General features: G+C 38.7%; 1 protein-coding gene across 2 annotated transcripts; it reads left to right on the plus strand.

The window, feature by feature from the left end:
- Positions 1-1,122: 1,122 nt before the first annotated feature.
- Positions 1,123-21,930, plus strand: camkk1a (calcium/calmodulin-dependent protein kinase kinase 1, alpha a). Of its 2 annotated transcripts, XM_077591876.1 has the most exons (17): positions 1,123-1,549; positions 8,463-8,867; positions 9,952-9,999; positions 10,094-10,147; positions 11,957-12,008; positions 12,614-12,747; positions 12,955-12,991; positions 13,210-13,231; positions 13,973-14,061; positions 14,983-15,182; positions 15,817-15,870; positions 15,990-16,063; positions 16,913-17,000; positions 17,077-17,205; positions 17,429-17,532; positions 18,511-18,558; positions 19,454-21,930. In XM_077591876.1, the coding sequence occupies exons 2-17, from the start codon at positions 8,586-8,588 to the stop codon at positions 19,524-19,526; spliced, it is 1,488 nt and encodes a 495-aa protein (XP_077448002.1). In that variant the 5' UTR covers positions 1,123-1,549; positions 8,463-8,585; the 3' UTR covers positions 19,527-21,930. The 2 variants fall into 2 exon arrangements, with proteins under 2 accessions (XP_077448002.1, XP_077448003.1); XM_077591877.1 differs by lacking the exon at positions 18,511-18,558 and having other exon boundaries at positions 1,126-1,549.
- The last annotated feature ends 174 nt before the right edge of the window (positions 21,931-22,104 follow it).

Genomic DNA, 22,104 nt, shown 5'->3' on the forward strand with positions numbered 1-22,104 from the left:
ATTGTTACATGTGCTGGACCTTCCCAACCAGCAGATGACGATATTATACATCATCTTTTTATGGCCCTCATAGGAAGTGTCTGACAGAAATGATTTGAGTGTATTAAAACTAGAAGTTCTCCATTTTAGATGGTGCTGAATAATATTTACTATTGGAGTGGACACTGATTTACAAGTATTGTGATTTTTTTTTCGTTTTTTATTTAGCAGGACTATCTACTTTCAGTTCACCAAGCATCCAACATATTCATATAAGGCTGTGTGTGTTGAGATTAAGATGCACAATGTAACTCAACCATTTCTCATCTTTGATGATCTTCCCAAGAAGGAACGCGCCGTACTCCTACAAAACTGCCATGCTACTGAATTTTACGTGACCTCTTAAAAATGTAGGCAAATGCTTCGAGAATAGTAAAGTGTAATAACTGCATTGGGAGTAGCTGGGATAATCAAAGCGGGGACATTGTGAAATCATAATATAAGAACCTTCTCTATTGTGACAGTGTTGAATCCTAAAACGCTTGAAGTGTGCCTTCCAATCCAATGTGAGTATATTCAAATACCACTTTTTGTTATCAGAAAATGCAGTCGGCAATTTGTTATAATTAGTCAGAGCCGAACTGAGATAATTGCCAAAGATGTGGCCCCAGTGTAGCAAGAATAAAATGTATTTTAAAGATAACCTTTAACCATAAAAATGAGGTGTTTTCCCCCTTGCACTTTTATATTTTTTTTTAAATAAACAGCATCAGTAATAGTCGACATAGAACACACAAAAACGACACAGATCAAACATATCCAGCAAATCTTATATGGTATTACTATTAACTCATTTAGTGGCGTTAACAAAAGTAGGCGTCCAATCGATCCAGGTCACAAGGATTGGACGCCTATCACCGTGAATGTCAGTCAATACACATACAGCAAAAAGACAAATGTTGACATCGATGGCCATCTCATTGCGTTTGAATCGTTCAACAGCTGCCATCCACCCAGTTCAAATGGATTGGACGCCTATCGCTGGCGATGCCAGCCAATGACATAAGGGGACTGTAAAATACACCAGGGAAGACATATTACATAGAGAAGGGAATCTCCTCTATGCATAAACAAACAGTTCTACTGCGGTGTCAATAGGAGACAATGGCGCACGATAGTGACGCAGCGGCAACGGGCGGATTTTAGGACCCGTGGATGGCACTAAAAGCGAATAACTAAAGTTGGGCTTTTCCGTGTGCGGCTCGCCGGCGGGGCGAGACAAATCGCCGAGTGCGTTCACGCTTGTGTCTCCACAGCCGCCGCAGCGTGAGCGAGCAAACCGGCTCATTTGCTCCATCCTCCCCCCTCCCCAAGCCCTCAACCCGTCTCAACACCCCCACCGAGAGGAGAGCTGTGTTGCTGCTGCATTTCGGAAGGAAACATGCGACGCGACCCGGGTCAGCTGCCGGCCGTTGCGGCTCACGTTTAACCGGACTGGGCGGACGCCTGCTTGGGCTTCGCTCGTCTTGAGACGACGGACGGACACTTTGGAGGTTTGGTTCTCGATCGGGTGAGTCAAACTTTACACCTTTCGTCTTTTGTGTTTGCTTGGGTGGGTGGATCGGTCTGACGAGGCGAAATATGGGGAAGTGCGTCGGGGAGAATGACAGCGGTGTTTATATTGAGTCAAATGCGGAACGTGAGCGTGCTCGTAACTCAAATCAGACAATAGTAAATCTGCTTCAGCTCCTGAAAAGTCCAACTGCAATAATGAGATTGGAAATGAAGCGTTGTTTTGCTTTTAATCAAAGCAAACCATTCAACTTTCCCCCCTTTTAGATGGATTGAAATGCCAATTATTCATGGCAGCGACTGCCGAAATGTCAGCATTTCTTAATGAGGAATCAAAATGAAACCACTTTATTGGAGAGAGAATGCAAAGATAAACACATTTTATCAAGTGTAAACATACTCAAGTAAGAGTTTTTGTGCGTGTGTTGGGTGTCGTTTATCCTTCTCCCATTTTTGTTTTGTTTAATTATCCACTTCAGTTGATGATCTAACAATTTTGCCTCGAGAAAAATAACTTGATGCAAACAAACAAAACACAATTCCATGTTACAATGTAGTAATTTGCCCGTTTTATTGCAAAAAAAAAGACATGAGAATCTTCCAGAATGTGAACAAACAAATCAGCCAATGCAGAACAGGTGTGTCCAAACAATTCCACAGAAGGGTGGAAAAACAAACATTTTCAGCAATCTGGCATTTTTACAAGTCTAATCACACGATTTCTATTCAGCTACTGCATATTTCAACAGAAATCCCCTTGCTTACACCAGCCAGACCAAAAAAACGACCCACAGCAGCCCTTTTGAAATACTAATGTTTAAAAAATGATTGTTTTTAATCCTCCCTCCTGGCTTCAACTGTATCTAAAAAAAACAGAAGCCCTTGACAAGCACTTTGCAAACCTAAAAAAAAAGAATTAAATGAGGAAGCCAAGAACAACTTCTTACCAAACAATTTGCAGAACATCTTTGAAGCAAAGGAAGGTGGGTGTAAATTTAGAGACGCGAAATGTCCAGTACAAAAATGCAGAAAAAAATTGGGAAAACATTTCCCACATGATTTGACAGTGGTTAGGAATCCCTGCAGCACATTTGCTTGACTTGCAGGATCATCATTTGCCAGGTCAGCCAATCCTCTGGAGCCTGATTTCCAGCCACATTCCAACTCGTCTTCATTATATTTACAGACAGAATGTGCCGTGGTGATACACGTTATTTAGGCCAGACGTAAGCTAACACGACGAGAAACACCGAGACGATAGCCTGCTCGGCGCATGACATCCAAGTGGCTATCGATCTAAGCTGAAAAATCGATAATTGCTATCGCCATGATTGATTTCCACCATTACAAAAAAGCAAATTATTTGTGTTTACACATTTTTTTTGTTGGACACATTTAGTTAAACCTGTTTTCCACGTGTTTGTCTTGATACGGTTTGTGCGATAACCACATCATGTAGAAGAGTAACCCAGTGAGTGGAAAAAGAGGCCATGTCAAAATTCCATTGTCTCACAGGTCCTCTGGGAAATTACTCCATTAAGGTAAGGGATCAGAAATCGGTGTGTGTGTGAGGGAGAATTCACACAGGTTTGTGTTTTAGATCTGAAATTCCTTCCAAACATACCGAGACACATTTTTAAATCACGTGGCGAAGTGAACTACATCTTGTCTTTGAGTCAGAGAATAGCCAAAACACTTTTCTACTGGATGCTGAATGCTTCGGTCCTGCTCTTTGAATCTTTTCTAATTTGTGTTGATCAAAATTTGTGATGCTGATTCTCATCAATGACTTGCGTATCAATTACTGTGACTCCGATACTAGTATGGTGCTAAAATGACGTCATCTGTATCTGCGAGTATGAAAATATGACGGCATTTGTAAACAGTGATGATGATGATGTGTAAACATGCTGGTATTCACCAGTCGTGACATCCTCTACCCAATTATGTTACTCCGTTGCGATCGTGTTGTAGTGTGTGATTACATGAAAACATTAACAGGCATCATTAGGTTGCCTGATCTGCATGTTGGCTTTGATTATTCACAACATGACCAGCCTGGACTCGGGAGGGCTTCTCAGATCTTTCCGGTTAACCGCAGCTAAGTGCTAGCCAGCACTTCACCCCATTTGCACTTCTTTTCCACTCTCATTAGCTGCTATGTAAAAGAGCCGGTTTGCAAAACGACGCCTCCTAAGAGGATCACACGTCCATTCGCACCCTGCCGGTCAAAATGGATTGGACGTCCGGTGCTGAAAATGTTGGCGAATATTATGAGTGCAATTTTTAGCCATGATATATATCCATCATTTTCCCCTCAAGTTAATGATTATCACAGTGTCATTTCAGAGCATCCATAGTCGGAATTTTCCAAACTTTGCAGTATATATTTATTTTTTTCTTCAAAGAGATTAGCAAAATAAGTCATTTTGTTGAATATAAATATCTTGGCATCTCTTTCTGCAACTATCGTGAGATATGGATTAACAGATGGCATTTTCTTTCTGTACGTCTGTTTCTTTTTGTGTGGGGGATTTGTTTGGACTCTTTTATCAGGGTTGAAAACAAGTATAACAACATATTCTACTTTTTACAAAAAATAATTCTACATATTCTTTTGCGGATGATTTTTCCAGGGTCAATTTCACAATTTATAGAAGATTTTCCATCTAGAGTTCATATTTGGGGCTTTTGAAATGAAGTCATCGACAACTAATCATTATTTTTACGTGGGGCAGCTGATTTTTAATATTCTTTTGTAGTTTATAAATCTTATCTCTGCGTTTCTCAGATTTGGACACAGCACCGTGCGTAATTCTTAACGCTACAATGCTAATGTAGGAAAAATGAAGCGTGAAATTCTTTTTACTTACCAGGATGAGTCTTTGTTTTGTGCCTTCAGAACATAAAATCTGCAGCACATTTTCAAGTATGAATTAAGCAGCCAAGCGTGAATGCTTTTCATTACTTCTTAAAAGGTGTACGATTTGTAGCGCCTTGTTTCCGTGATTGAGAAATGAAGGGAACAAAACTAGAGTAAATAACAAATGTCTGCAAATTGTGTCGTGCTGTAAACAATTAGTCGCGCAAGCTTCATCTGTTGCACCAACTGGTTTTTTAATCAAAGTAAAACTGTCCACATAAAGCAAATTCAAATACATGGCCACTTAAAATGATAGTTCTTTATGTAATGTTTATCAAAGGAGATGTGGTGCATTTTAAATATCTATGTATATATAACAAATATGTAAAAAAATATATTAACTTTAATTATAAACACCCAGCATTCAAATTTTGGATCATTTACCTCCCAATATTAAGATTTCCTGTACAAGTGTCTAGACAGTAGACATCAATTATAATTATAGTTTATTGTACTTTATTACTCTTTTGATTGATGTATGTTTTTTATGAATAAATAATACAATTCCTCCAAAATTAATAAAAATAACAAAATGAATGAAAAAAAATCGTCGTGGCCTCCCCGACAGCAGCCTGAAGTTGATTTATTTTTCATTCTATTTTATTTATTGTCCTATTGACTGCAGTAGACGTCCAATTCATTTGAACTACGAAGACTGGCTGTGATTGGACGTCTCGTGTCGTCAATGGAAGACACGGAAGCTGCTATATATTATCATGTTATACATTCAATTATCATATCATTTTTACCATAATAATACATTTAATATATTCTACTCCAATTTCTTGTACAAACTTACTTGCACCACTGCTTAGAGCAAAATTAAGTTCGTTTTTTTTTTTTCAAACTATGTACAATATAGTTCTCATAAATATAAAGTAAGATTCATTGTAAAATATTGGTACAATGAAATCATAAACTTATTTTAAATATATTGTGAATACAGTGTACCACTAGGATGTTCAATACAATATTCATTATTGGGATGTGTTAATACGTGAAATCCTCAATTTCTAGAAGGATTCATATATTTAATAAAGGGGGGGGGGGATATCATTGAAGTTTTAGTGTCCTTTAAAGATAAGATTTCTCTCTGTTTAGTTTTTTTTCTGTCTTTGAAAATGTAGTGGAAAGCAAAATGGTGACTTCAATTTTGGCTTGAAATGAATATGGCGCCTCTCACTGTCAATGGCAGCCAACGCGTTGAGAGACAAAAACTCTCCCGTAAGTGTCCTTGACTTGCAGCGCTCCTTTTTAAAATGCTTAACGCCACCTCGGCCTGCCTTTTGACCACCGACTAATCTCGCTGCCTATTGAGTCGCTCAATTAGCAGATGGTGACGAATATCAGGTCAAACCATGCGACTCGTCTAGCCACCTGCTCGCAGTTTTGGAAAATTAAGAAGAGGAGATGGCAACCGAGGGGATGCTGGGAGGGATTTACAAGGCACCCTGTTACCCACTTTCCCATCTCTAAGCATGAACATCATAATCCTTGCGTGGGAACACATCACTGCAGTTTTCCACTGTTGTGATGATATTGAGTGCTTCCCTGTGTGTGTGTTTGTGTGTGTTTGTGTGTGTTTGTGTGTGTGTGTGTGTGTGTGTGTGTGTGTGTGTGTGATTACCTTAGCTCCAAAGAGTACAACCTGTACAGAAACCTTCTAAAAATACTTGATCAACCAGAGTTAGTGGACACATGAAAATAGTCGGTTTTTTTTAATCCAACTAGTGATATAACGGGAAAAATGCCTACTATAAAGCATGTATTTCATGTATTATTTGCCTAAAGAAAACCTGAGAGGTGTTGTATGTCCTTTTTTTTTGGGACAATATCAGCGATTTCAAGGAAGGCCAAACATGTTAGAAGATGGATTCTCAGTCAATGTGAGTAGAAGAGAAATAATAGGCTCATCCAGCACGTTAGATCCTGTGTAATCCCGCTATAGTATTATTATTATTGACACTTTCAGTTGTGGTATCCATATTAGAGTCCAGTTTTTTTATTTATTATTGTTTTTATAAGTGGTGGTGTTTATTTATGTTTGCACAGTCTATTGTATCTTTGCCATCAGGTCTCATTGAGGTGTTTAATAGATTTACACTGTATTGTCTGGTACAATTGTCTCGTAATCCTTTTGGATTAATTCAAAGAGTTCCAAGGATTAGTCTCTGTTGGATGAACACATGAGAAAGTAGGGCTGGGAAGTATGGGCTAAAAATAAAATGGCCCATTTTTGTTGTCCGGCAAAATTTGATTCGTGATTTTTAAGCATGATTCCATCACCTGTTAAGAAGACAAAGTTTGATATAAAAAAAAAGAGAGACATTGTCACCACCTCCGATTTTTTTCCCTTTTAGTTCCTTTACAACAAAGTGCAAAACTGAATATTCAGAATTTTAGTTTATTTTGATTTTTTTTTTTTTTTTTTTAAGAAACATTTACCTCTAATTTCTTAGCTATTTTTAATTTAAAAAATAAAACCCTTTTTTTCATTTTGGAAATATTAAAAATATATCTTTTAATTTTGTTCCTTTTTTTGTTTTTTTAAACCACATCTCCAGTCTATGCAAATATGTCTCGCCTGGTCTAATGACGCAGATCTGGCCCCCGGGCCAGCAGTTTGACACCAGAGCCAGAAGTTTCCAACAGGCACGCTTGGCCTCCCCTCTTCCACTGTGAAATAAAGATAAAGACGGGTCGTAAAAAGGAAGAAAATAAATGGGCCCGTGGAGGCTTGCAAGGTCGAATGTATACAGGAGAAAGCGAAGGGGATTCATCTGTGTTTACAATAGTAATTCCGTTCCTGCCTGCTCTTTGCTCTCCACCAAGCACTCGTGAGACGGCAAGCGACAAAACAAGGAGCAGGACAATATACTCTATATATCTTTATGAAATTATACGTGACGACGTCCTCTATATCCTATTTTCCCAGATTTTCTAATGAAGTCAATGGTCTTCCTGTTTTTCTGTACTCAAGTGAATCCTGGGAAAGACATAATAGAAGACAAGTAAGAATAGAAGTGGTTCACAAATGAAGGATTTTTTTTTTGGAGTAAACTACTCTGGTGCTTTTACTGTTGTTGCTTCTCATAAATGCTTCACTTTTGAAAATATTAGCCTTGTTGAAAGCATTTGGTTTTTATTTGCCCAATTCAAGGTTGTCAAAAGGTTTGCATGAATCAAATTTTAAGCGCACTCTTGTTTAGGCCAATCAGGTGATTAACTAAAACCTCCGTCCTGAATTGTCAAGTTTTCAAGATCTTCTGGTTAAAAATTGGTATGGAAAATGGAATATTTCTTCTAGGCTTGGATAATAACTCAATGTTATCAATTCAAGTTTGTTTTGTTGAGGATGGTTAAAAAAAAAACCCTCCTTTGTGTTTTTTTAAATCCAGTATCAATTTATTCGAGTGTTGGTTTCTTTATGAAGAAACGCCGTACGTTTGGTCGCCCGGATGTTTGGTCGCACGGACGTTTGGTCGCCCGGACGTTTGGTCGCCCGGACGTTTGGCGACCAAACGTCCGGGGACCAAACGTCCGGGCGCCCAAACGTCCGAGTACCGTGGCTGACGGCACAAAAAGGTGACTCCAATTTTTGGAAGATTTTATTTATGCATCCACCTCCAATATCGCCCATTTCAAGAAAGGGCAAAAATCCTTCAGCAGAAAATAGGACTGCGAAAAGTGTGTCAGTGCCGACGAGCTTTTGATAAGACGCGACGTGGCTGCCGTTTGTCGTTGGAGAAGAAAGTTTAAAGGCGCAGTATTTCCCACTGTGCTTCATTCTTTTCTGTATTTTGTAGCACGCCAGCGGATCTGCGGGTGTTTGATAAGGATGTTGAGGCAGACGTTTAAAAAAAAAAATGTCAAAAAAAAGAAACATCACATGACTTGTTCTGTTTGTTTGGGGATATTTTTATTCTGTAAATGCACTCTCATCATGTAATAGCAAATAAAAGTAGGGAATTGTTTTTTGTCCCTCCAGCTCTTGTTTGACGCCAGCTGGTCCAGTTTTCCCATTGATGCTGTTGGAGGCTGGCGAAAGCTGGCGATTGCTCTCCTCTCCTCGCCAACGCCGCCTGCGCTAACCCCGCTATCTCCTCCTGCCATGGCGATGAGCAGCGATCCCGGCACCCAAAGTCTGGAGTCCAGTTCCGAAGACCAGGGCAGCGGCCTCGGCGACATCCTGGCCGCCATGTCCACGGAGGATTTGGGCGCTCCCGTGAGGAACGGACGCGCTCCGCCACGTCCTCACTTGAGTGGGAGGAAGTTCTCTTTGCAGGAGAGAGGGACTTACCACTCCTCCGGGGGGTGCTACACGCACACCTCTCCTCGGGTGCCTCGAAGGCCCACGGTGGAGTCCAAACGGGTGTCCATATCGGACTCGCAGGTAGGCCTCGTACTACGCTTCAACTTCACAGAGTTCATAAAAATGTTTAAATCCGAATAGATTCGATTAGAACTTTATTTCATCCCGTATTTGGGAAATTTCCTTGGTTGTAGTAGCAAGACAGACACAGAAGACATTGTAGAACTAGATCAACAACTTGAAAAAAATAACATGCCTAGATGCATTATGTCTTGCCATTTCCAGTTTTGGGGCGAGTAAATTTTGCATGGCGCACCTGTCACCTGTGGAAAAGGGCAATCTTTTTTGGAGTCGCTGTTGAAAATGACATTGCGGGATTAATTAATCTACACTGGCGTTTTTTTTGTACGAAATTCAGCTGATAGGAATCTCGTTAATGTTAATGGGGTCCGCCATCCAGTTCAAATAAATTGACATCCATCACCGTCAATGGCAGCCAACCAGTTAAACCACATCACCGTTAAAAATGGTTCAACTTGCCCCTTCAGTCGTTCCTGTCAGCAAACTCCAACACAAAAATGCCACCCCCAGCTGTGTAGCCCTGTGAGCAACACATTATATAACCTTCGTGTTTTTTTTCATTTTTTCTTTAAACACCTCGTGGCCCTGAAATTTGAGCTGCTACTGTATTTTTTTCTTTTATTTTTTAGGCCCGGCTATTCTCGTCTGTTTTGCACTATCGACAAAATATTCTCAACCTGGAAAGGCTAGCTTGGGCCATCTACCCAGCAACTCTCCTAAGGAGATGCTTTTGATTTCATCCATCCTCGATTCGAGCACTCTTTTGGTGTGTGCACGCCAGTGTACGCGTGTCCCCAAAGCCTCTGACCGTGCGGCGGTTTGCTCTCCGCTACTGGCTGTCTGACACTGATCAGTAATGGCGTTGGTTGCTATGGAAGTGCAAAGCAGCCTTTCCCAGCAGTGCCACTCTAATGGACTTGTAGATAGAAAACATTGACTGCGTCACAAATCAACTTTCCACCAACACGGCAACCATTTTTTCCTGTCCATTGTTTTTTTTTTTAATGACTTTTTATTCACCAATGAGTGTCGCTGATGACGTTGAAATTCCATCTAACATACTTCTTCTTTTTACCCCTTGTAGGATTGTATCCAGTTGAACCAGTATAAATTGAAGAGTGAAATTGGAAAGGTGAGTTTTATAGTCTTTTTTTTAAAGTTTATTTTTATTATTATTTCCACTCACTCTATGTGCATTTAAATTCTTTTCATTTTTCTTTTCGCAGGGATCTTATGGTGTGGTCAAACTGGCATACAATGAAGATGATGAAAAACATTATGTAAGTTGGCAAGCTTTTATTTTCAACCCTGTTACTTTCCCCAATGATGAGTCTTTTTTTTAATATATATAATTGAGTTCTCTGCTTCTATTGTTTGGACAAAAGGCGCTCCACAAATTCCCCCTGTGCCTTTTTATTTATTTTTTTCAATTGTATTTTTCTTTTGGTCTTCCACCTCCTGGATTTCTGCGTCTTTGATTTTCTCCTCGTAAACAAGTGCCACTTCCAGTGGATGAAAAAGTAGATGTGAACTGTAAAATGATTTCATTTAGCTGAGATTTGTTTCTCAGTGCTTGGGATGTACTGTCCTTTTTTTAAACGGGGCTTTTATTTAACACATCGAAGTAATATTACAGTTCAGTATAGTACGTGAAAGCAAATTATAAGGTCAGCATGCCATCAAATGAAATAATCCGGAATATCTCGATCACATATTTTTGTGTCCGAGTTACCTTAAAATCTATGTCTACATTACAGCTATTTAAAAGAATTATGACTACATTAATTTCAACAAAGCTAAAAAAAATTAAAAAATCTTTTTTTTTCAGTATGCAGTACATAAAGGGACTCCAAACAAATAATACCTTTTTAAATGTTGTCTTCCAATAATCCACTTGCTGTCTGACTTAAGAAAAGCACGGTTTCCAAGGAAAGTTGCACAATTAGATCATCCAAGGACAAATCGAGCCTAAGAGACGTTTACATAAGCACTCATTTTCATCCTTAGGATTCACGAAGAGGGATATTTATTTATCTATTTATTTATCTCCTTGAATGCAGCTCCATTCTCATGGTTAGAAGCATTCTCTTGTGGCACACTGATTGTCGAGCGTGACAAAAATTGCAGCCTCCTGTGACAGATTGTGGGTTATTGCGCCTTGTCTCCTGTGACATTTTGAACATAATCCTAAATAACAGTGACGGGAATCAACTGAAGAGCAAATGAGTAAAGACAAACGTAGATGGTTGATTCCACTTCCAGGTAATTTGGAGTTTTATTTTGTGCAAGCCTTTCTCGCTCCTGCTTTCGGAACGCAATCTCTGTTTATGTGCTGCATAGATGAAATCACACATGAATGAATGATACTCTGCTTGTCTATTCAAAATGGAGAGTGCATCAATGGAACTGGTTTTAATTCCGTGGTTATGACAACTAGAGCGATGTCAAAAGTATTGAAATAAATTAAAATGTTGATACTGTAATTTGGTATCTGGAGACGATATTTGCAAATATTGTTAATAGCAAAATATTGTTATTTATTTATTTATTTAGCATTGATTTTTGAGTCATTTTTTTGCTGGTATGGAGTTGACAGACAGTTGGAGAACACAGTTATGACGACAAATGCAAAAAAAATCTCTTTTACTCTTCAAGCGCTCACAAATGCTGCCAAACATTTTTATTGGTAAGCCTCCAAGATGATGTGCCAATTTTTGCAGCCTACTTGAGACTTCCTAATTTTACACATCCAAGGACGTTTTTTTTTCCACCAATGACATTGTGTGTTGGTTGACATTATGTAATACATTTAGTCATCCTTCCATTTTCTGTCAATCAATAATGAGCTTGATCTCTGTTGACTTCAGGCAAAAACAGTTATGAACAATAACTGGTTGCGAGCCAATTGTAGGGCAAAAACTATTAAAATCTTTAACATTTGGTCTGACCACCTTATTTTTAGGGCTGGGCAATGAGTGCACATTTAAATCGCAATTATTCGTATTGTCACTTGCACAAAAAAAATGATTCAAAAGTAGCATTTAGCACGGACAATATCAGCTGTTTAACATGACTTTTCTTTTTACCAGGCCATGAAATTGGTGTCCAAAAAGAAGCTAATGAAGCAGTGTGGTTTTCCTCGTAAGTCCAGACCCACCATTATATAAGTCTACAGTCTACATCAAGGGTGTCAAACTCGGGTTGTTTCGTGGGCCGCATTCACGTCAACTTGATTTCATGTGGGCCGGATATAATGTTTATATATTTTTAAAACAAATCAGATTAAAAGAAATGGAACAAAATCCCTAGATATTACGTTTTTTTATAGACCTAAAACAATGTTTATTTGAGCTTTTTTCTTAGTAAGGGAAAACATCTTTTAATCATTTGTTTTTCATTCCAAAAGAAACAATTTTTTAAAATGATGTCCAATATTAAAGTGGAAAACAGATAATACTTTATATGTTTATTTTTAGATTTTACAAAATGCTTTTTGAACTAAAAACACAAACAGAAAAACATTGGATTAAACAATTGCACCTTAAAAAGGTGAAAATCTGGAAATATAATTTACATCTATAATCTTCATTTGAATTTGATCCTAAAACAGAAATTCGGCACTCATGATTTACTTTCTCGGGCCGCACAAAATGATGCGGCGGGCCAGATTTGGCCCCCGGGCCGCCACTTTGACACATGTGGTCTACATTTTGTAATTTTTTTTACGCCCACTTTTACTATCCCAGGTCGTCCACCACCTCGAGGACCCAAAGCCGTCCAGGGCGAGCAACCCAAATTCTTGGGACCGTTGGAAAGAGTCTACCAAGAGATTGCCATTCTCAAAAAGCTTGATCACATCAACGTTGTTAAACTTGTAGAGGTACATTTATCATTTCTAATTTCGGAAATACAAATGGAACACAAAAAGCGAAACTATTGTCATCAACAACAGATCACTTCTCAAAACAGACGACCATTAATTTCAATTAATGAATTACGGCAGCCTAATTTGGACGTCTAGCGCCATCAATGGCAGCCAGCCATAGTGCCGTCCGTCTAAAGTGTTCGCTTTTACGTTGATCAACAGGTGCTGGATGATCCAACGGAGGACAACCTTCACATGGGTATGCACACTTAAGTTTTTTTTTTTTTCTTCTCTCGGCCGTTTTCCCATCATGCACTGGCGTTCTTATAATTAATTCATCATGCCTTCTGGCTTCCCTCGCATACTAAATCTCATCAGCGAGGTCACGAATAAAACCACTCAGACGCTTAATGTGGCGCATTTCGATCATTCAATGGTTCAATCATATGATCTCCTTCTTTCTCTTTTTCTTGATAGTGTTCGAGCTGATGCGCAAAGGGTGAGTTTTTATTTCCATTTCCTCATTTCTGCCAATTCTGGCTTCAAAAGGATTTGTCAAAAAGTTCATGCTTATTAGCTGCAGCAGTTCAAGCCATGCCGCCTCCCCCAGAATGCTAAAAATGTGATCAAACGTGATGAAAACTGTTGTTATTACATAACGGTGGGAGGAAAACGCCGGTAAAGTTCATGTATGCATACGCTAGATGGCTTTCGGTATTCAATTGGTTGATCTCGGAACGCAAAATTAATTAAATACGCGCTGTTGAGGGATTTTCGGGTAAACATTTTGGTTCTCAATTAACCAAATTCAAAGGTGGTAGAATGAAAACAAATAACATTGGGAAGTTATTTTTGTCATACTGTATTTCACGCACAAGTTTATTTTTTATACATAAGGCGCACCTTGTCAGGCGTATGAGTGCATCATTTATTTTTATTCATCTTTTATTTGTGTTTTTGGTTTTATTCATGGTTTTGATGAATGAAAAATGTGTGTATTGGGCATTTTAACGGTGCATTATAATATAGTTGTGCTCCAACAAAATTTGCCAATTTTGTGGGCAAATAAATGTTTTTAAGTGTGCATTTTAGTCCAATAAATTTGGTAATTTAAGCCATTCAATTTTTTTTATTTTTTAAGGTTCTTTTTCTTGTGCACTACCCAGACATGTAATCAATCCATTTTGAGTGTCGATTAATTAACATTTTGAAAAATATGTCACATGCTGTCCAATTGCAGACCCGTGATGGAAGTACCCACAGACAATCCTTTGTCAGAAGAACAAGCGAGATTGTATTTCCGGGACGTCATCCTTGGAATAGAGTATTGTAAGTATTTCTCAAACTCAAAAACTGTCTGGTTTGGCGGATTTTCTGAACCAATTAACAGGACATAGTCTCCTCGAAATCCACAGCGTTAAGGACACTTTCTCAGTGTGTCCACATGAATCTTGTCAATACTGAGCCCACAAGTTGTCTCGTTTGGTGCAGTAGATTAGTTAGACCTAATGATTACAAATCAATTCTGTCTAGCCGTTGCCACTTTAAGCTAAAGCTACAGAGAGTCCTTGAATGAAGATAAGGCTTCTTGCTGAAGGGTTCTTGAGCAAAGTAAATAAAAAAAAAATAGACCTTAAAGTCCTCTACTTTCATCTTAAAATCTTATAAATCTTAGATAATGTTAGTTTTCTCTTGGACTTACTGTTTATGTCGATTTATAGTGTTCATACTAATGGGAATTTAGTCAGTGAATTTGGTTATTGTATTAAGTGATGCCAATTGTAAATGTGTAAATTTCAGGGAGGATTATACATATATATTTTTAAAGGACAGAATGATACATTTTTTAACTAACTTCTTTTTTTTCTTCTTCTGTAAACCATGAAGTGGCTGCATGTGGTTTACTTTCACGAGCAACACAAAATGATAATAATGTTCCAGTTCTAGCTTCTTAATGGATTCTATGAATCATAGGTGATTGCTTTCTTTAGAAATTCCATTGTTTCATAAGACTTCATTACACAAAAAAACCTTACTTACTCATTCAGTAAAAACATTTGGACTTACTATACCAGTAAAGTTGTTGTATTTATTTTATTTGAAAAAAAAATCTAAATAAAAAAGCTAATAGTTGACTGAGATTAATGGATTGTGTTCTAATTTGTCAGCATTAGTTTTTAGTTGGCAAGTTAACTACTGGCCATTAAACCATTGATAAAGCCCATTTGATATGAACTTGGATGTCCACAGTGCACTACCAGAAAATCGTACACCGCGACATCAAGCCTTCTAATTTGTTATTGGGAGATGACGGCCATGTGAAGATCGCAGATTTCGGCGTCAGCAACCAGTTTGAGGGCAAAGATGCTCTGCTGTCCAGTACTGCTGGGACTCCCGCGTTTATGGCACCGGAAACACTGTCAGACAAACGCAAGAGCTTCAGTGGAAAGGTAAGTTACATATTTACATGTATGGTATAAAATATACAGCTCACATTTGTACCAGCTATTTAATTTAGGAGTAGTAAATCTATTTCATTGTATTCATATTTTAATATTTTATTGGATTGGATTGGATAACTTTATTCATCCCGTATTTGGGAAATTTCATTGTGACAGTAGCAAGAAAAGGCATTGTTATAAGTTAGACAGTACAGTCGCAAAGGCCACAGAACAACAAAGCAAATCAAAGTAAATGGGATCATTAAGAATCACCAAATCAAATCATTAAAACAGAAAAGCAGCAAAAACGCAAAATTGATCATTGAATATGATTGACATCCAATAAGTGTATCACTTGTGGACATACAACAATACATTTGAACTTGAAAAGTTAATTTTCTGTCACTCTTCCCATTTCAAATAATTATAGCCTAAAAAAACATCACAGAGAGGAAAAAAATATATATAACTTGCACTTTTTTAAATTTTATGTACAAATTATAGTTCAGAAAATACGGTACTGGAGTATAATATCTAATCAGATCAAATTTCAGGAAAAAGAAACCCTTCAAGAAGAATGAAGTGCAGTTTTTTTGTAACTTGTTTTTTCCTGTACTACTATTTTTTATTTTTATTTTTAAAGGCACTGGATGTTTGGGCCATGGGTGTCACCCTTTACTGTTTCGTCTTTGGAAAGGTATATTTACATAGATGTCTTCTTTCTTTCAAAAAGTTCCAAAAAGAAACCACTATCTTTGAAATTTCCCTGTCCAAAAGGCATCATTGAATCTGCCTTTTATTGTTTTCCCTCTGCAGTGCCCATTCATTGATGACTACATATTGGCTTTACACAATAAGATAAGGACCAAAGCTGTGGATTTCCCGGAAATGTGAGTTCCCCGAAACAGAATCTCTCCATTAAAATGAAACACCTTTCACCGACCCTCCTTATTTTGCCCATTTACCACTTATTTTATCCCGATCCCAGACATAAAAATGTCGGCGCACTGCCAGCATGGCCTAAATGTCACCGGCATGTGATCAAAACAAGCACTTAAAAAAAAACGAGCAAACGGGGACATCAATGCCTCGGGAACGTTTTTATCTTGAACATATCAAGACATTTGCCGCGACTAAGTTACAATTCGGCTTACCGCGCTGTTCGTTGACATTCGTTACCACAGATAGCAAAGTAGGGTGCTTCATTTTCTTGTTAAAAAATAAGCGAAAATTTGATTGCAATCAAAGATGATTACAGAGCTCACTTTTCTTGGAACGCGCTGCTGTGAAGCTTTCATTTCGCTTCCGCTTTATTTTATCTGTGGGAGTGGGCTGCACAATGTTTGCACGAGTCATGCCTTTCATTTATTCCTTCTCGTTAATTCACTGGTCAGTCAAGCATGCGCGGAACTGTTGAATTTTGGATTATATTGAAAATGTAACGGGTAATTCATGCTTAAATCTGGACTTAATCCTTCTTGGCCGACAGATGTTTAAACAGTTTGAAAAAATGGGACGGAGATAAATGTTTTCTTATTTTTGCACACCATCTGATTTTTTGACGTAAATAGAAGGATGTTTGGAATATTTATGTCCGCCAGTTGGTGACTTCTATTAAAAATTGCCATGAAACGGGGAAAAAAATAATAATACAAATAATCGGGGTGAGGATTCTGATGGTGGTTCGTAAACAAATTTACAAATTGACGCCAATATTATTTTGGTCTCTTTTTGTTAAGACCAAAAGTCCAGGAAGAATTGCAGGCTCTGATCTTGCGAATGCTGGACAAAGATCCAGATAACCGGATCACAATAGCTGAGATAAAGGTAACATTTGAAAAATAAAATAAGCTTAAATAAGCTTAGGCCATTCTAATGACCGGAATATTTTAAATGTCTTCAGGTGGACCATTGGGTGACTCAGGGGGGCTCTGACCCCCTTCCACTAGAGGAGGAGCACTGTTCTATGGTAGAGGTGACCGAAGAGGACATCAAGAACTCGGTCAAGTTTGTTCCCAGCCTCTCTGCTGTGGTAAGAAAAACTATCAACTCATTTAAGTAAGGTCTAATTATGATGGAAATGATGATAGACATGCAAAATGGGTTGTGTTTTTATATCATTTGGGTCACTTAGCACCAATTGCATTCCTGGAATAAGGATGGAACACAATGATTAAATTGTAGTTTGACCAGTATTGAAGAAAGTTCGGGTTTAAGCGATCATGTTAATAAAAAAACGTTATTTTGACTTTCAGATCTTGGTAAAAGCCATGTTGAGGAAACGTTCCTTCAGTAATCCCTTCGACTGTCCTAGTCGGAGGGAAGAGAGATCCATGTCCGCACCCAGCAGCCTCCTCATGTAAGTCCACGCATCCGACTCGGCCGCTACACTTTGCATAAGCGTTTAACGTTTGTCCAATCTTTAAGATTGCCCAAGGGTCAGCAAGCCGTTTTGGCTGTCTCATCTTTATCATCTAGAAAGTGAACAACCTCCCCCTTTCTCCACTGCCGCAGTCCTAGCTACTGCTTTGTCTTGTCGCCATAGCACCAGAATTCATCTTATATTTGTATGCGGCGAAGCTTTTTGGCGGCTTTTATAAGGGTTTCTTTGTGTTTTGTGCGCAGACACGCAGCGGGTCACGTTAAATCTCATTCCCGAGAGCTTTTCATACGACAGCAGATGCGTCAATAGCTCTTCTGCAGCTATTGATTGGCACCATATTTTTAGATTAGCTACATTTGTGGCTCTTATCTGCGCCTCACTGTTTGAAATAGCATGTCTGCCATTCACTGATCACGTTTCACTTGCATTGATCGGGAGAGACATCCGATCCATTTAGGCTAGAAGGGCTGTCAGCCCCCAAGTCAAATTGGATTGGACGCCTATCGCCGTCAATGCTAAGTGTTTTGTAGACCACCATCAAGTTTTTTTTATATTATATATACTCAAAGGGAGCCCGTGTAATGACAATTCATCTATTATTATCATATAATTATCTATTATATTTGTATTGTAAGGACTCTGGCGGAAGCATTCTGGTGAACTGAAGCGTCCTGATTGATTTTTTTTATTTTTACTTTGTAAATCCCCATCAAATTGGACTGAACGTCTATTGCTGCCAATGAGTTGATGTTTCTGGAAGAGCGTTTTTCAGACTAACCACATTCTAGCAATCAAAGCAGGCAATCACAACGGAATACAAAACAAAAACGGACTTTGTGGCCATTACGAGTCGCCCCCTTTTTAGACGATGAAGTGAAGCCCCTGGAGTTTGACTAACTGATTGGTTTTCCGTTCTCAAATGGCATGTTCGTCTTTTCTCCCACTTTGCTGCAGGGACTCTCGGCCTTTCCGGCCATCTTTAAAACTGCACCCATCACTCAGGTAACATGCGCTACGTTACGTACACTCCCCGGACACGTCATTAGGTACTCCTGCAAGAATGAATGAGATCCAGAAGAAGAGCGCGTGAATTCTGCTTTTTAGAAATGCAGTCAATGAATATACACCAATTCCAAATGACTACAAAGAAATGAATTCAATCTTAAAGCCCACATCTCATACTTATTCTATACTTAGTCAGGATGTCAATCATTCCCTCGGGAATGAGTTTCAGAAAACGAGGCATTTTCTGAAGGCCTCTGAAAACGCAGCAAAAGGTATTTTCAATTTGTGAGGTTTTAGTAACATACTCACCAAGTTGCAAAACATCCTTTTAAAAGAAAAAAGCATATTGAGTGGGCTTTACAAACAAAACACCGGATTGTACACAGTGTTCGCAGGCGATTTCGGTCTTTATGAAGTTAAGGTTTTTATGATGATTATTACCAGAATGAGTCACTTGCCACATCACCGGTGCCGAGGAATTTGAATCCTACCAAATTGTGTCAAGATGAGTCAAGAAGATCACCTTTCTTGGAAAATATCCACTTTATTGGGTGTGCCTACCTCTGTAGTCTTTGTAAAAAATCACGTATCTGACTGCTTTTTTGAGGTTTTGAAAGTGTACCTAATGTTGTGGCAGGTGAATGTCGTCTGTCCAACATCCACTGCACCAGCCTCTGCTTCATTCTTTCTTGAAGTGATTCAGATGTGCCTTCCTCACCTCTGACATACTTTGTCATCTTTGTGCCGCCGGCGCTGTCATTAAAGCCGCTAGATGTAGTCTTTGTGCATTCGCTCCTCATTCTAAAGGGAAGTCTTTCACTGGTTAGACCAGGACACTGCTGGAGACCCATGCTCATTCCAATTTCCCCTTTGTCTCTCTTGGTTATTCCAGAAAGAGCAGCACGGGTGACGGGCCAAGGGAAGGCGAACTGGAGGATCTGCATGAAGACGAAGCTTCCTCTTGAGCCACAAAGACACTTGTTTACGCTCCAACTTTTCTTCCCCTTTTGTTTCTTCTACCACGGTGCGACCGTCGCGTTGCACTCGGAAAACAGGCACGAAAACTTTTAAGTTTTATACTAAAAAAACGGCTTTTTTGGCACTTTCAGTCATCCTCAGTGACAATTTCCCTTTTTTTCTAAATTCAGCTTTACCTATTTCCTCTTCTGTTTGGGGAAAAGTCAAAGACACAAAAAAATATGAGAATAGCGTTTTTTTTTTTATTATTGTACAAAGATGTCTGAAGGGAGTTAATCCCATTTACACTTTACCATAGCTTTTAGTCATTTCTCTGTTGCCTTCACTGCCCGTATGCCTGTGCAATTTCTTCTAAAGCCACCGGTGAAAGCAGAGCTGCACTTGAATGCATCATGTGACTTTCGAGCAGTCCTACACAACATTTTAGGCACATGAAAAACTGCCAAACATACTTGACATTTAGTATTTGGGCAAGAGTTTGACAAAGTTTTGCCATCAAAGACCAGTATCTCTGATTTGGAGGGACGCAATCAAGATGTGATTGAAGTGAAGACTCCAAAAACACTGTTTAGCAATGCTAGAAAATGTATGCAAAGTACCTCAATTTGCATTTTGATGCTTGAATGAAAATTATTTGAAGTTGGATTTTTTTTGTGCTCGGTTGCCCAATACCAAGAACTCTTTGACTGCCATTGATGGCCCAACCCATTTTGATTCTAAGAGGCGAATTGGCAGTGTGAACAAGATTAATACAGTAATCCCTCGAGTATCGCGGATAATGTAGACCAGACGTGTCCGCGATAATCCAAAAACTGCAAAGTAGGTGATCTTTAAATGAAATAGATATCTCTATTGTTTGGTTGAGACAACGAGCTTCCAAAGGGAACCACCACTAAAACGAGGACTTTGAGACTTTTGGATTGGTCGTTTGACAATTTAATGACCCTGTAAATCATGGCACAGAAGATGGTCATTAAACCTCCTCAGAAAAAGATCCTTTCGCCGACTAGTTTTGTTGGTGGCAGCCAATGAGAAACTGCCAGTATTGTCAATTCAATGCAGTTGACGTCTACCCGATATGGCTTGTTAGAAAGAGGAAGTGCGGCATTCAAGTGTTCCCGCAATGGCGCTGAAATTCGAGGTCCTCTAATAAAACAAGATGAGGGAGCGCTGCTATAAAATGGATGCTGTCCCCCCCCCCATAGAAACAGTATATATGTGTGCTTTGAAAGGGTTCGCAGAACCACGTATGCTACTATTTTAGCCGGGAAAAATGTTTCAACGTTTTCACAATGAAGCTGTTTCTAAAAATGTGTCCATAGTTTCTGATGAGGGGAACTCTCCGCGAAGGGCTTCTAGATCTCGAAATCGTTTTCTTGCATTTTGTGGATATTATTTTTGTCGTATTTTTGTGTTTGTGCAGTTAACTTTTTGCCCGAACACTCAGGCTGCTCGTCATGTGATCTGTTTTGGAAGTCCACCTTTAAAAGGTAACCCGCTGCTTGCACTTTACATTACTGCATTTACTGTAAATACAACGCAAAAATGTACACAGCAGACCCGAAACACCACAAAATACATGTACAAGACTAATTCTCACTGTGTGCGTCCCCTTTAAAGAAATATTTATTATGTCGGTGCTCTTTCCTGGCGGTTTATTAGCATTTCACGGCTTTTTGTGAATGTTATTGACGGTTGTAAAAAACGGATAATAACATGCAGAAGTCCTTTCACTCGTCTGATTGGCCTAAGCTATAAACCCGCTCATTCTTCATTGATGCACGTCTTTGCAAACCTCTTCACGCAATATAAAGCAGAAGATGCCTAAGAAAGGTCACTGTTTAGTAGGCTACATTTTTTTGTACTCCACCAAAATAAACATCCTGCATGTTTGCATACCTTTTCTATAATGAAAAATGTAATAATTGCGGGAATTGTACTCTTATGCATGGTTAAAGTAAGTGCACAGCAGCATCTTATGCATACATTTAACGCATTCTTTTGTATAAAATGCCAATCTATAACTGCATTGTGAAGATTTAGGTCAGGCATCTTGGCTCTTTGGATGCTATTTTTTATTTTTTTGCCAGCATTGGATGCTATCGAATAATCATTTTTCAGTTTTTTGACTTTAGACGTCCAGTCCGTTTGGACAGGCAAAATGGATTGGACGTCTAGCGTTGGCAATGGCAGCCAATGAGTGTTCTGTAAAGGTGAGGCACTGTATTTATGTTGTTCAGTCAAAAAAACGAGGCACATCACACTCATGTGGACACATTGTAAATATGTACTTTCTATATACGTACTGTATATATGTAAACAAAACTATTTTTGCATGCTTTTAGTACACCTTGTGAGTCAATAAACATGAAACAAAGTCCAAAGTTTTTAGTTTATCCCCTCCGCCCAAGTGATTTTATGAGTTTAATGTTTTTATTATGGAGTTCAACATTCACACACAATGTAATACCTGTTTTTTTAAAGTGATGGCTAGTTGATGCACAACATATTTGATTTAGGATTTTCCCTCACACTCAATTTAAATTGACGTCTGCAGTCAAATTG

The sequence above is a fragment of the Stigmatopora argus genome, chromosome 22 (assembly GCF_051989625.1).
Source record: "Stigmatopora argus isolate UIUO_Sarg chromosome 22, RoL_Sarg_1.0, whole genome shotgun sequence".
Lineage (NCBI taxonomy): Eukaryota > Metazoa > Chordata > Actinopteri > Syngnathiformes > Syngnathidae > Stigmatopora > Stigmatopora argus.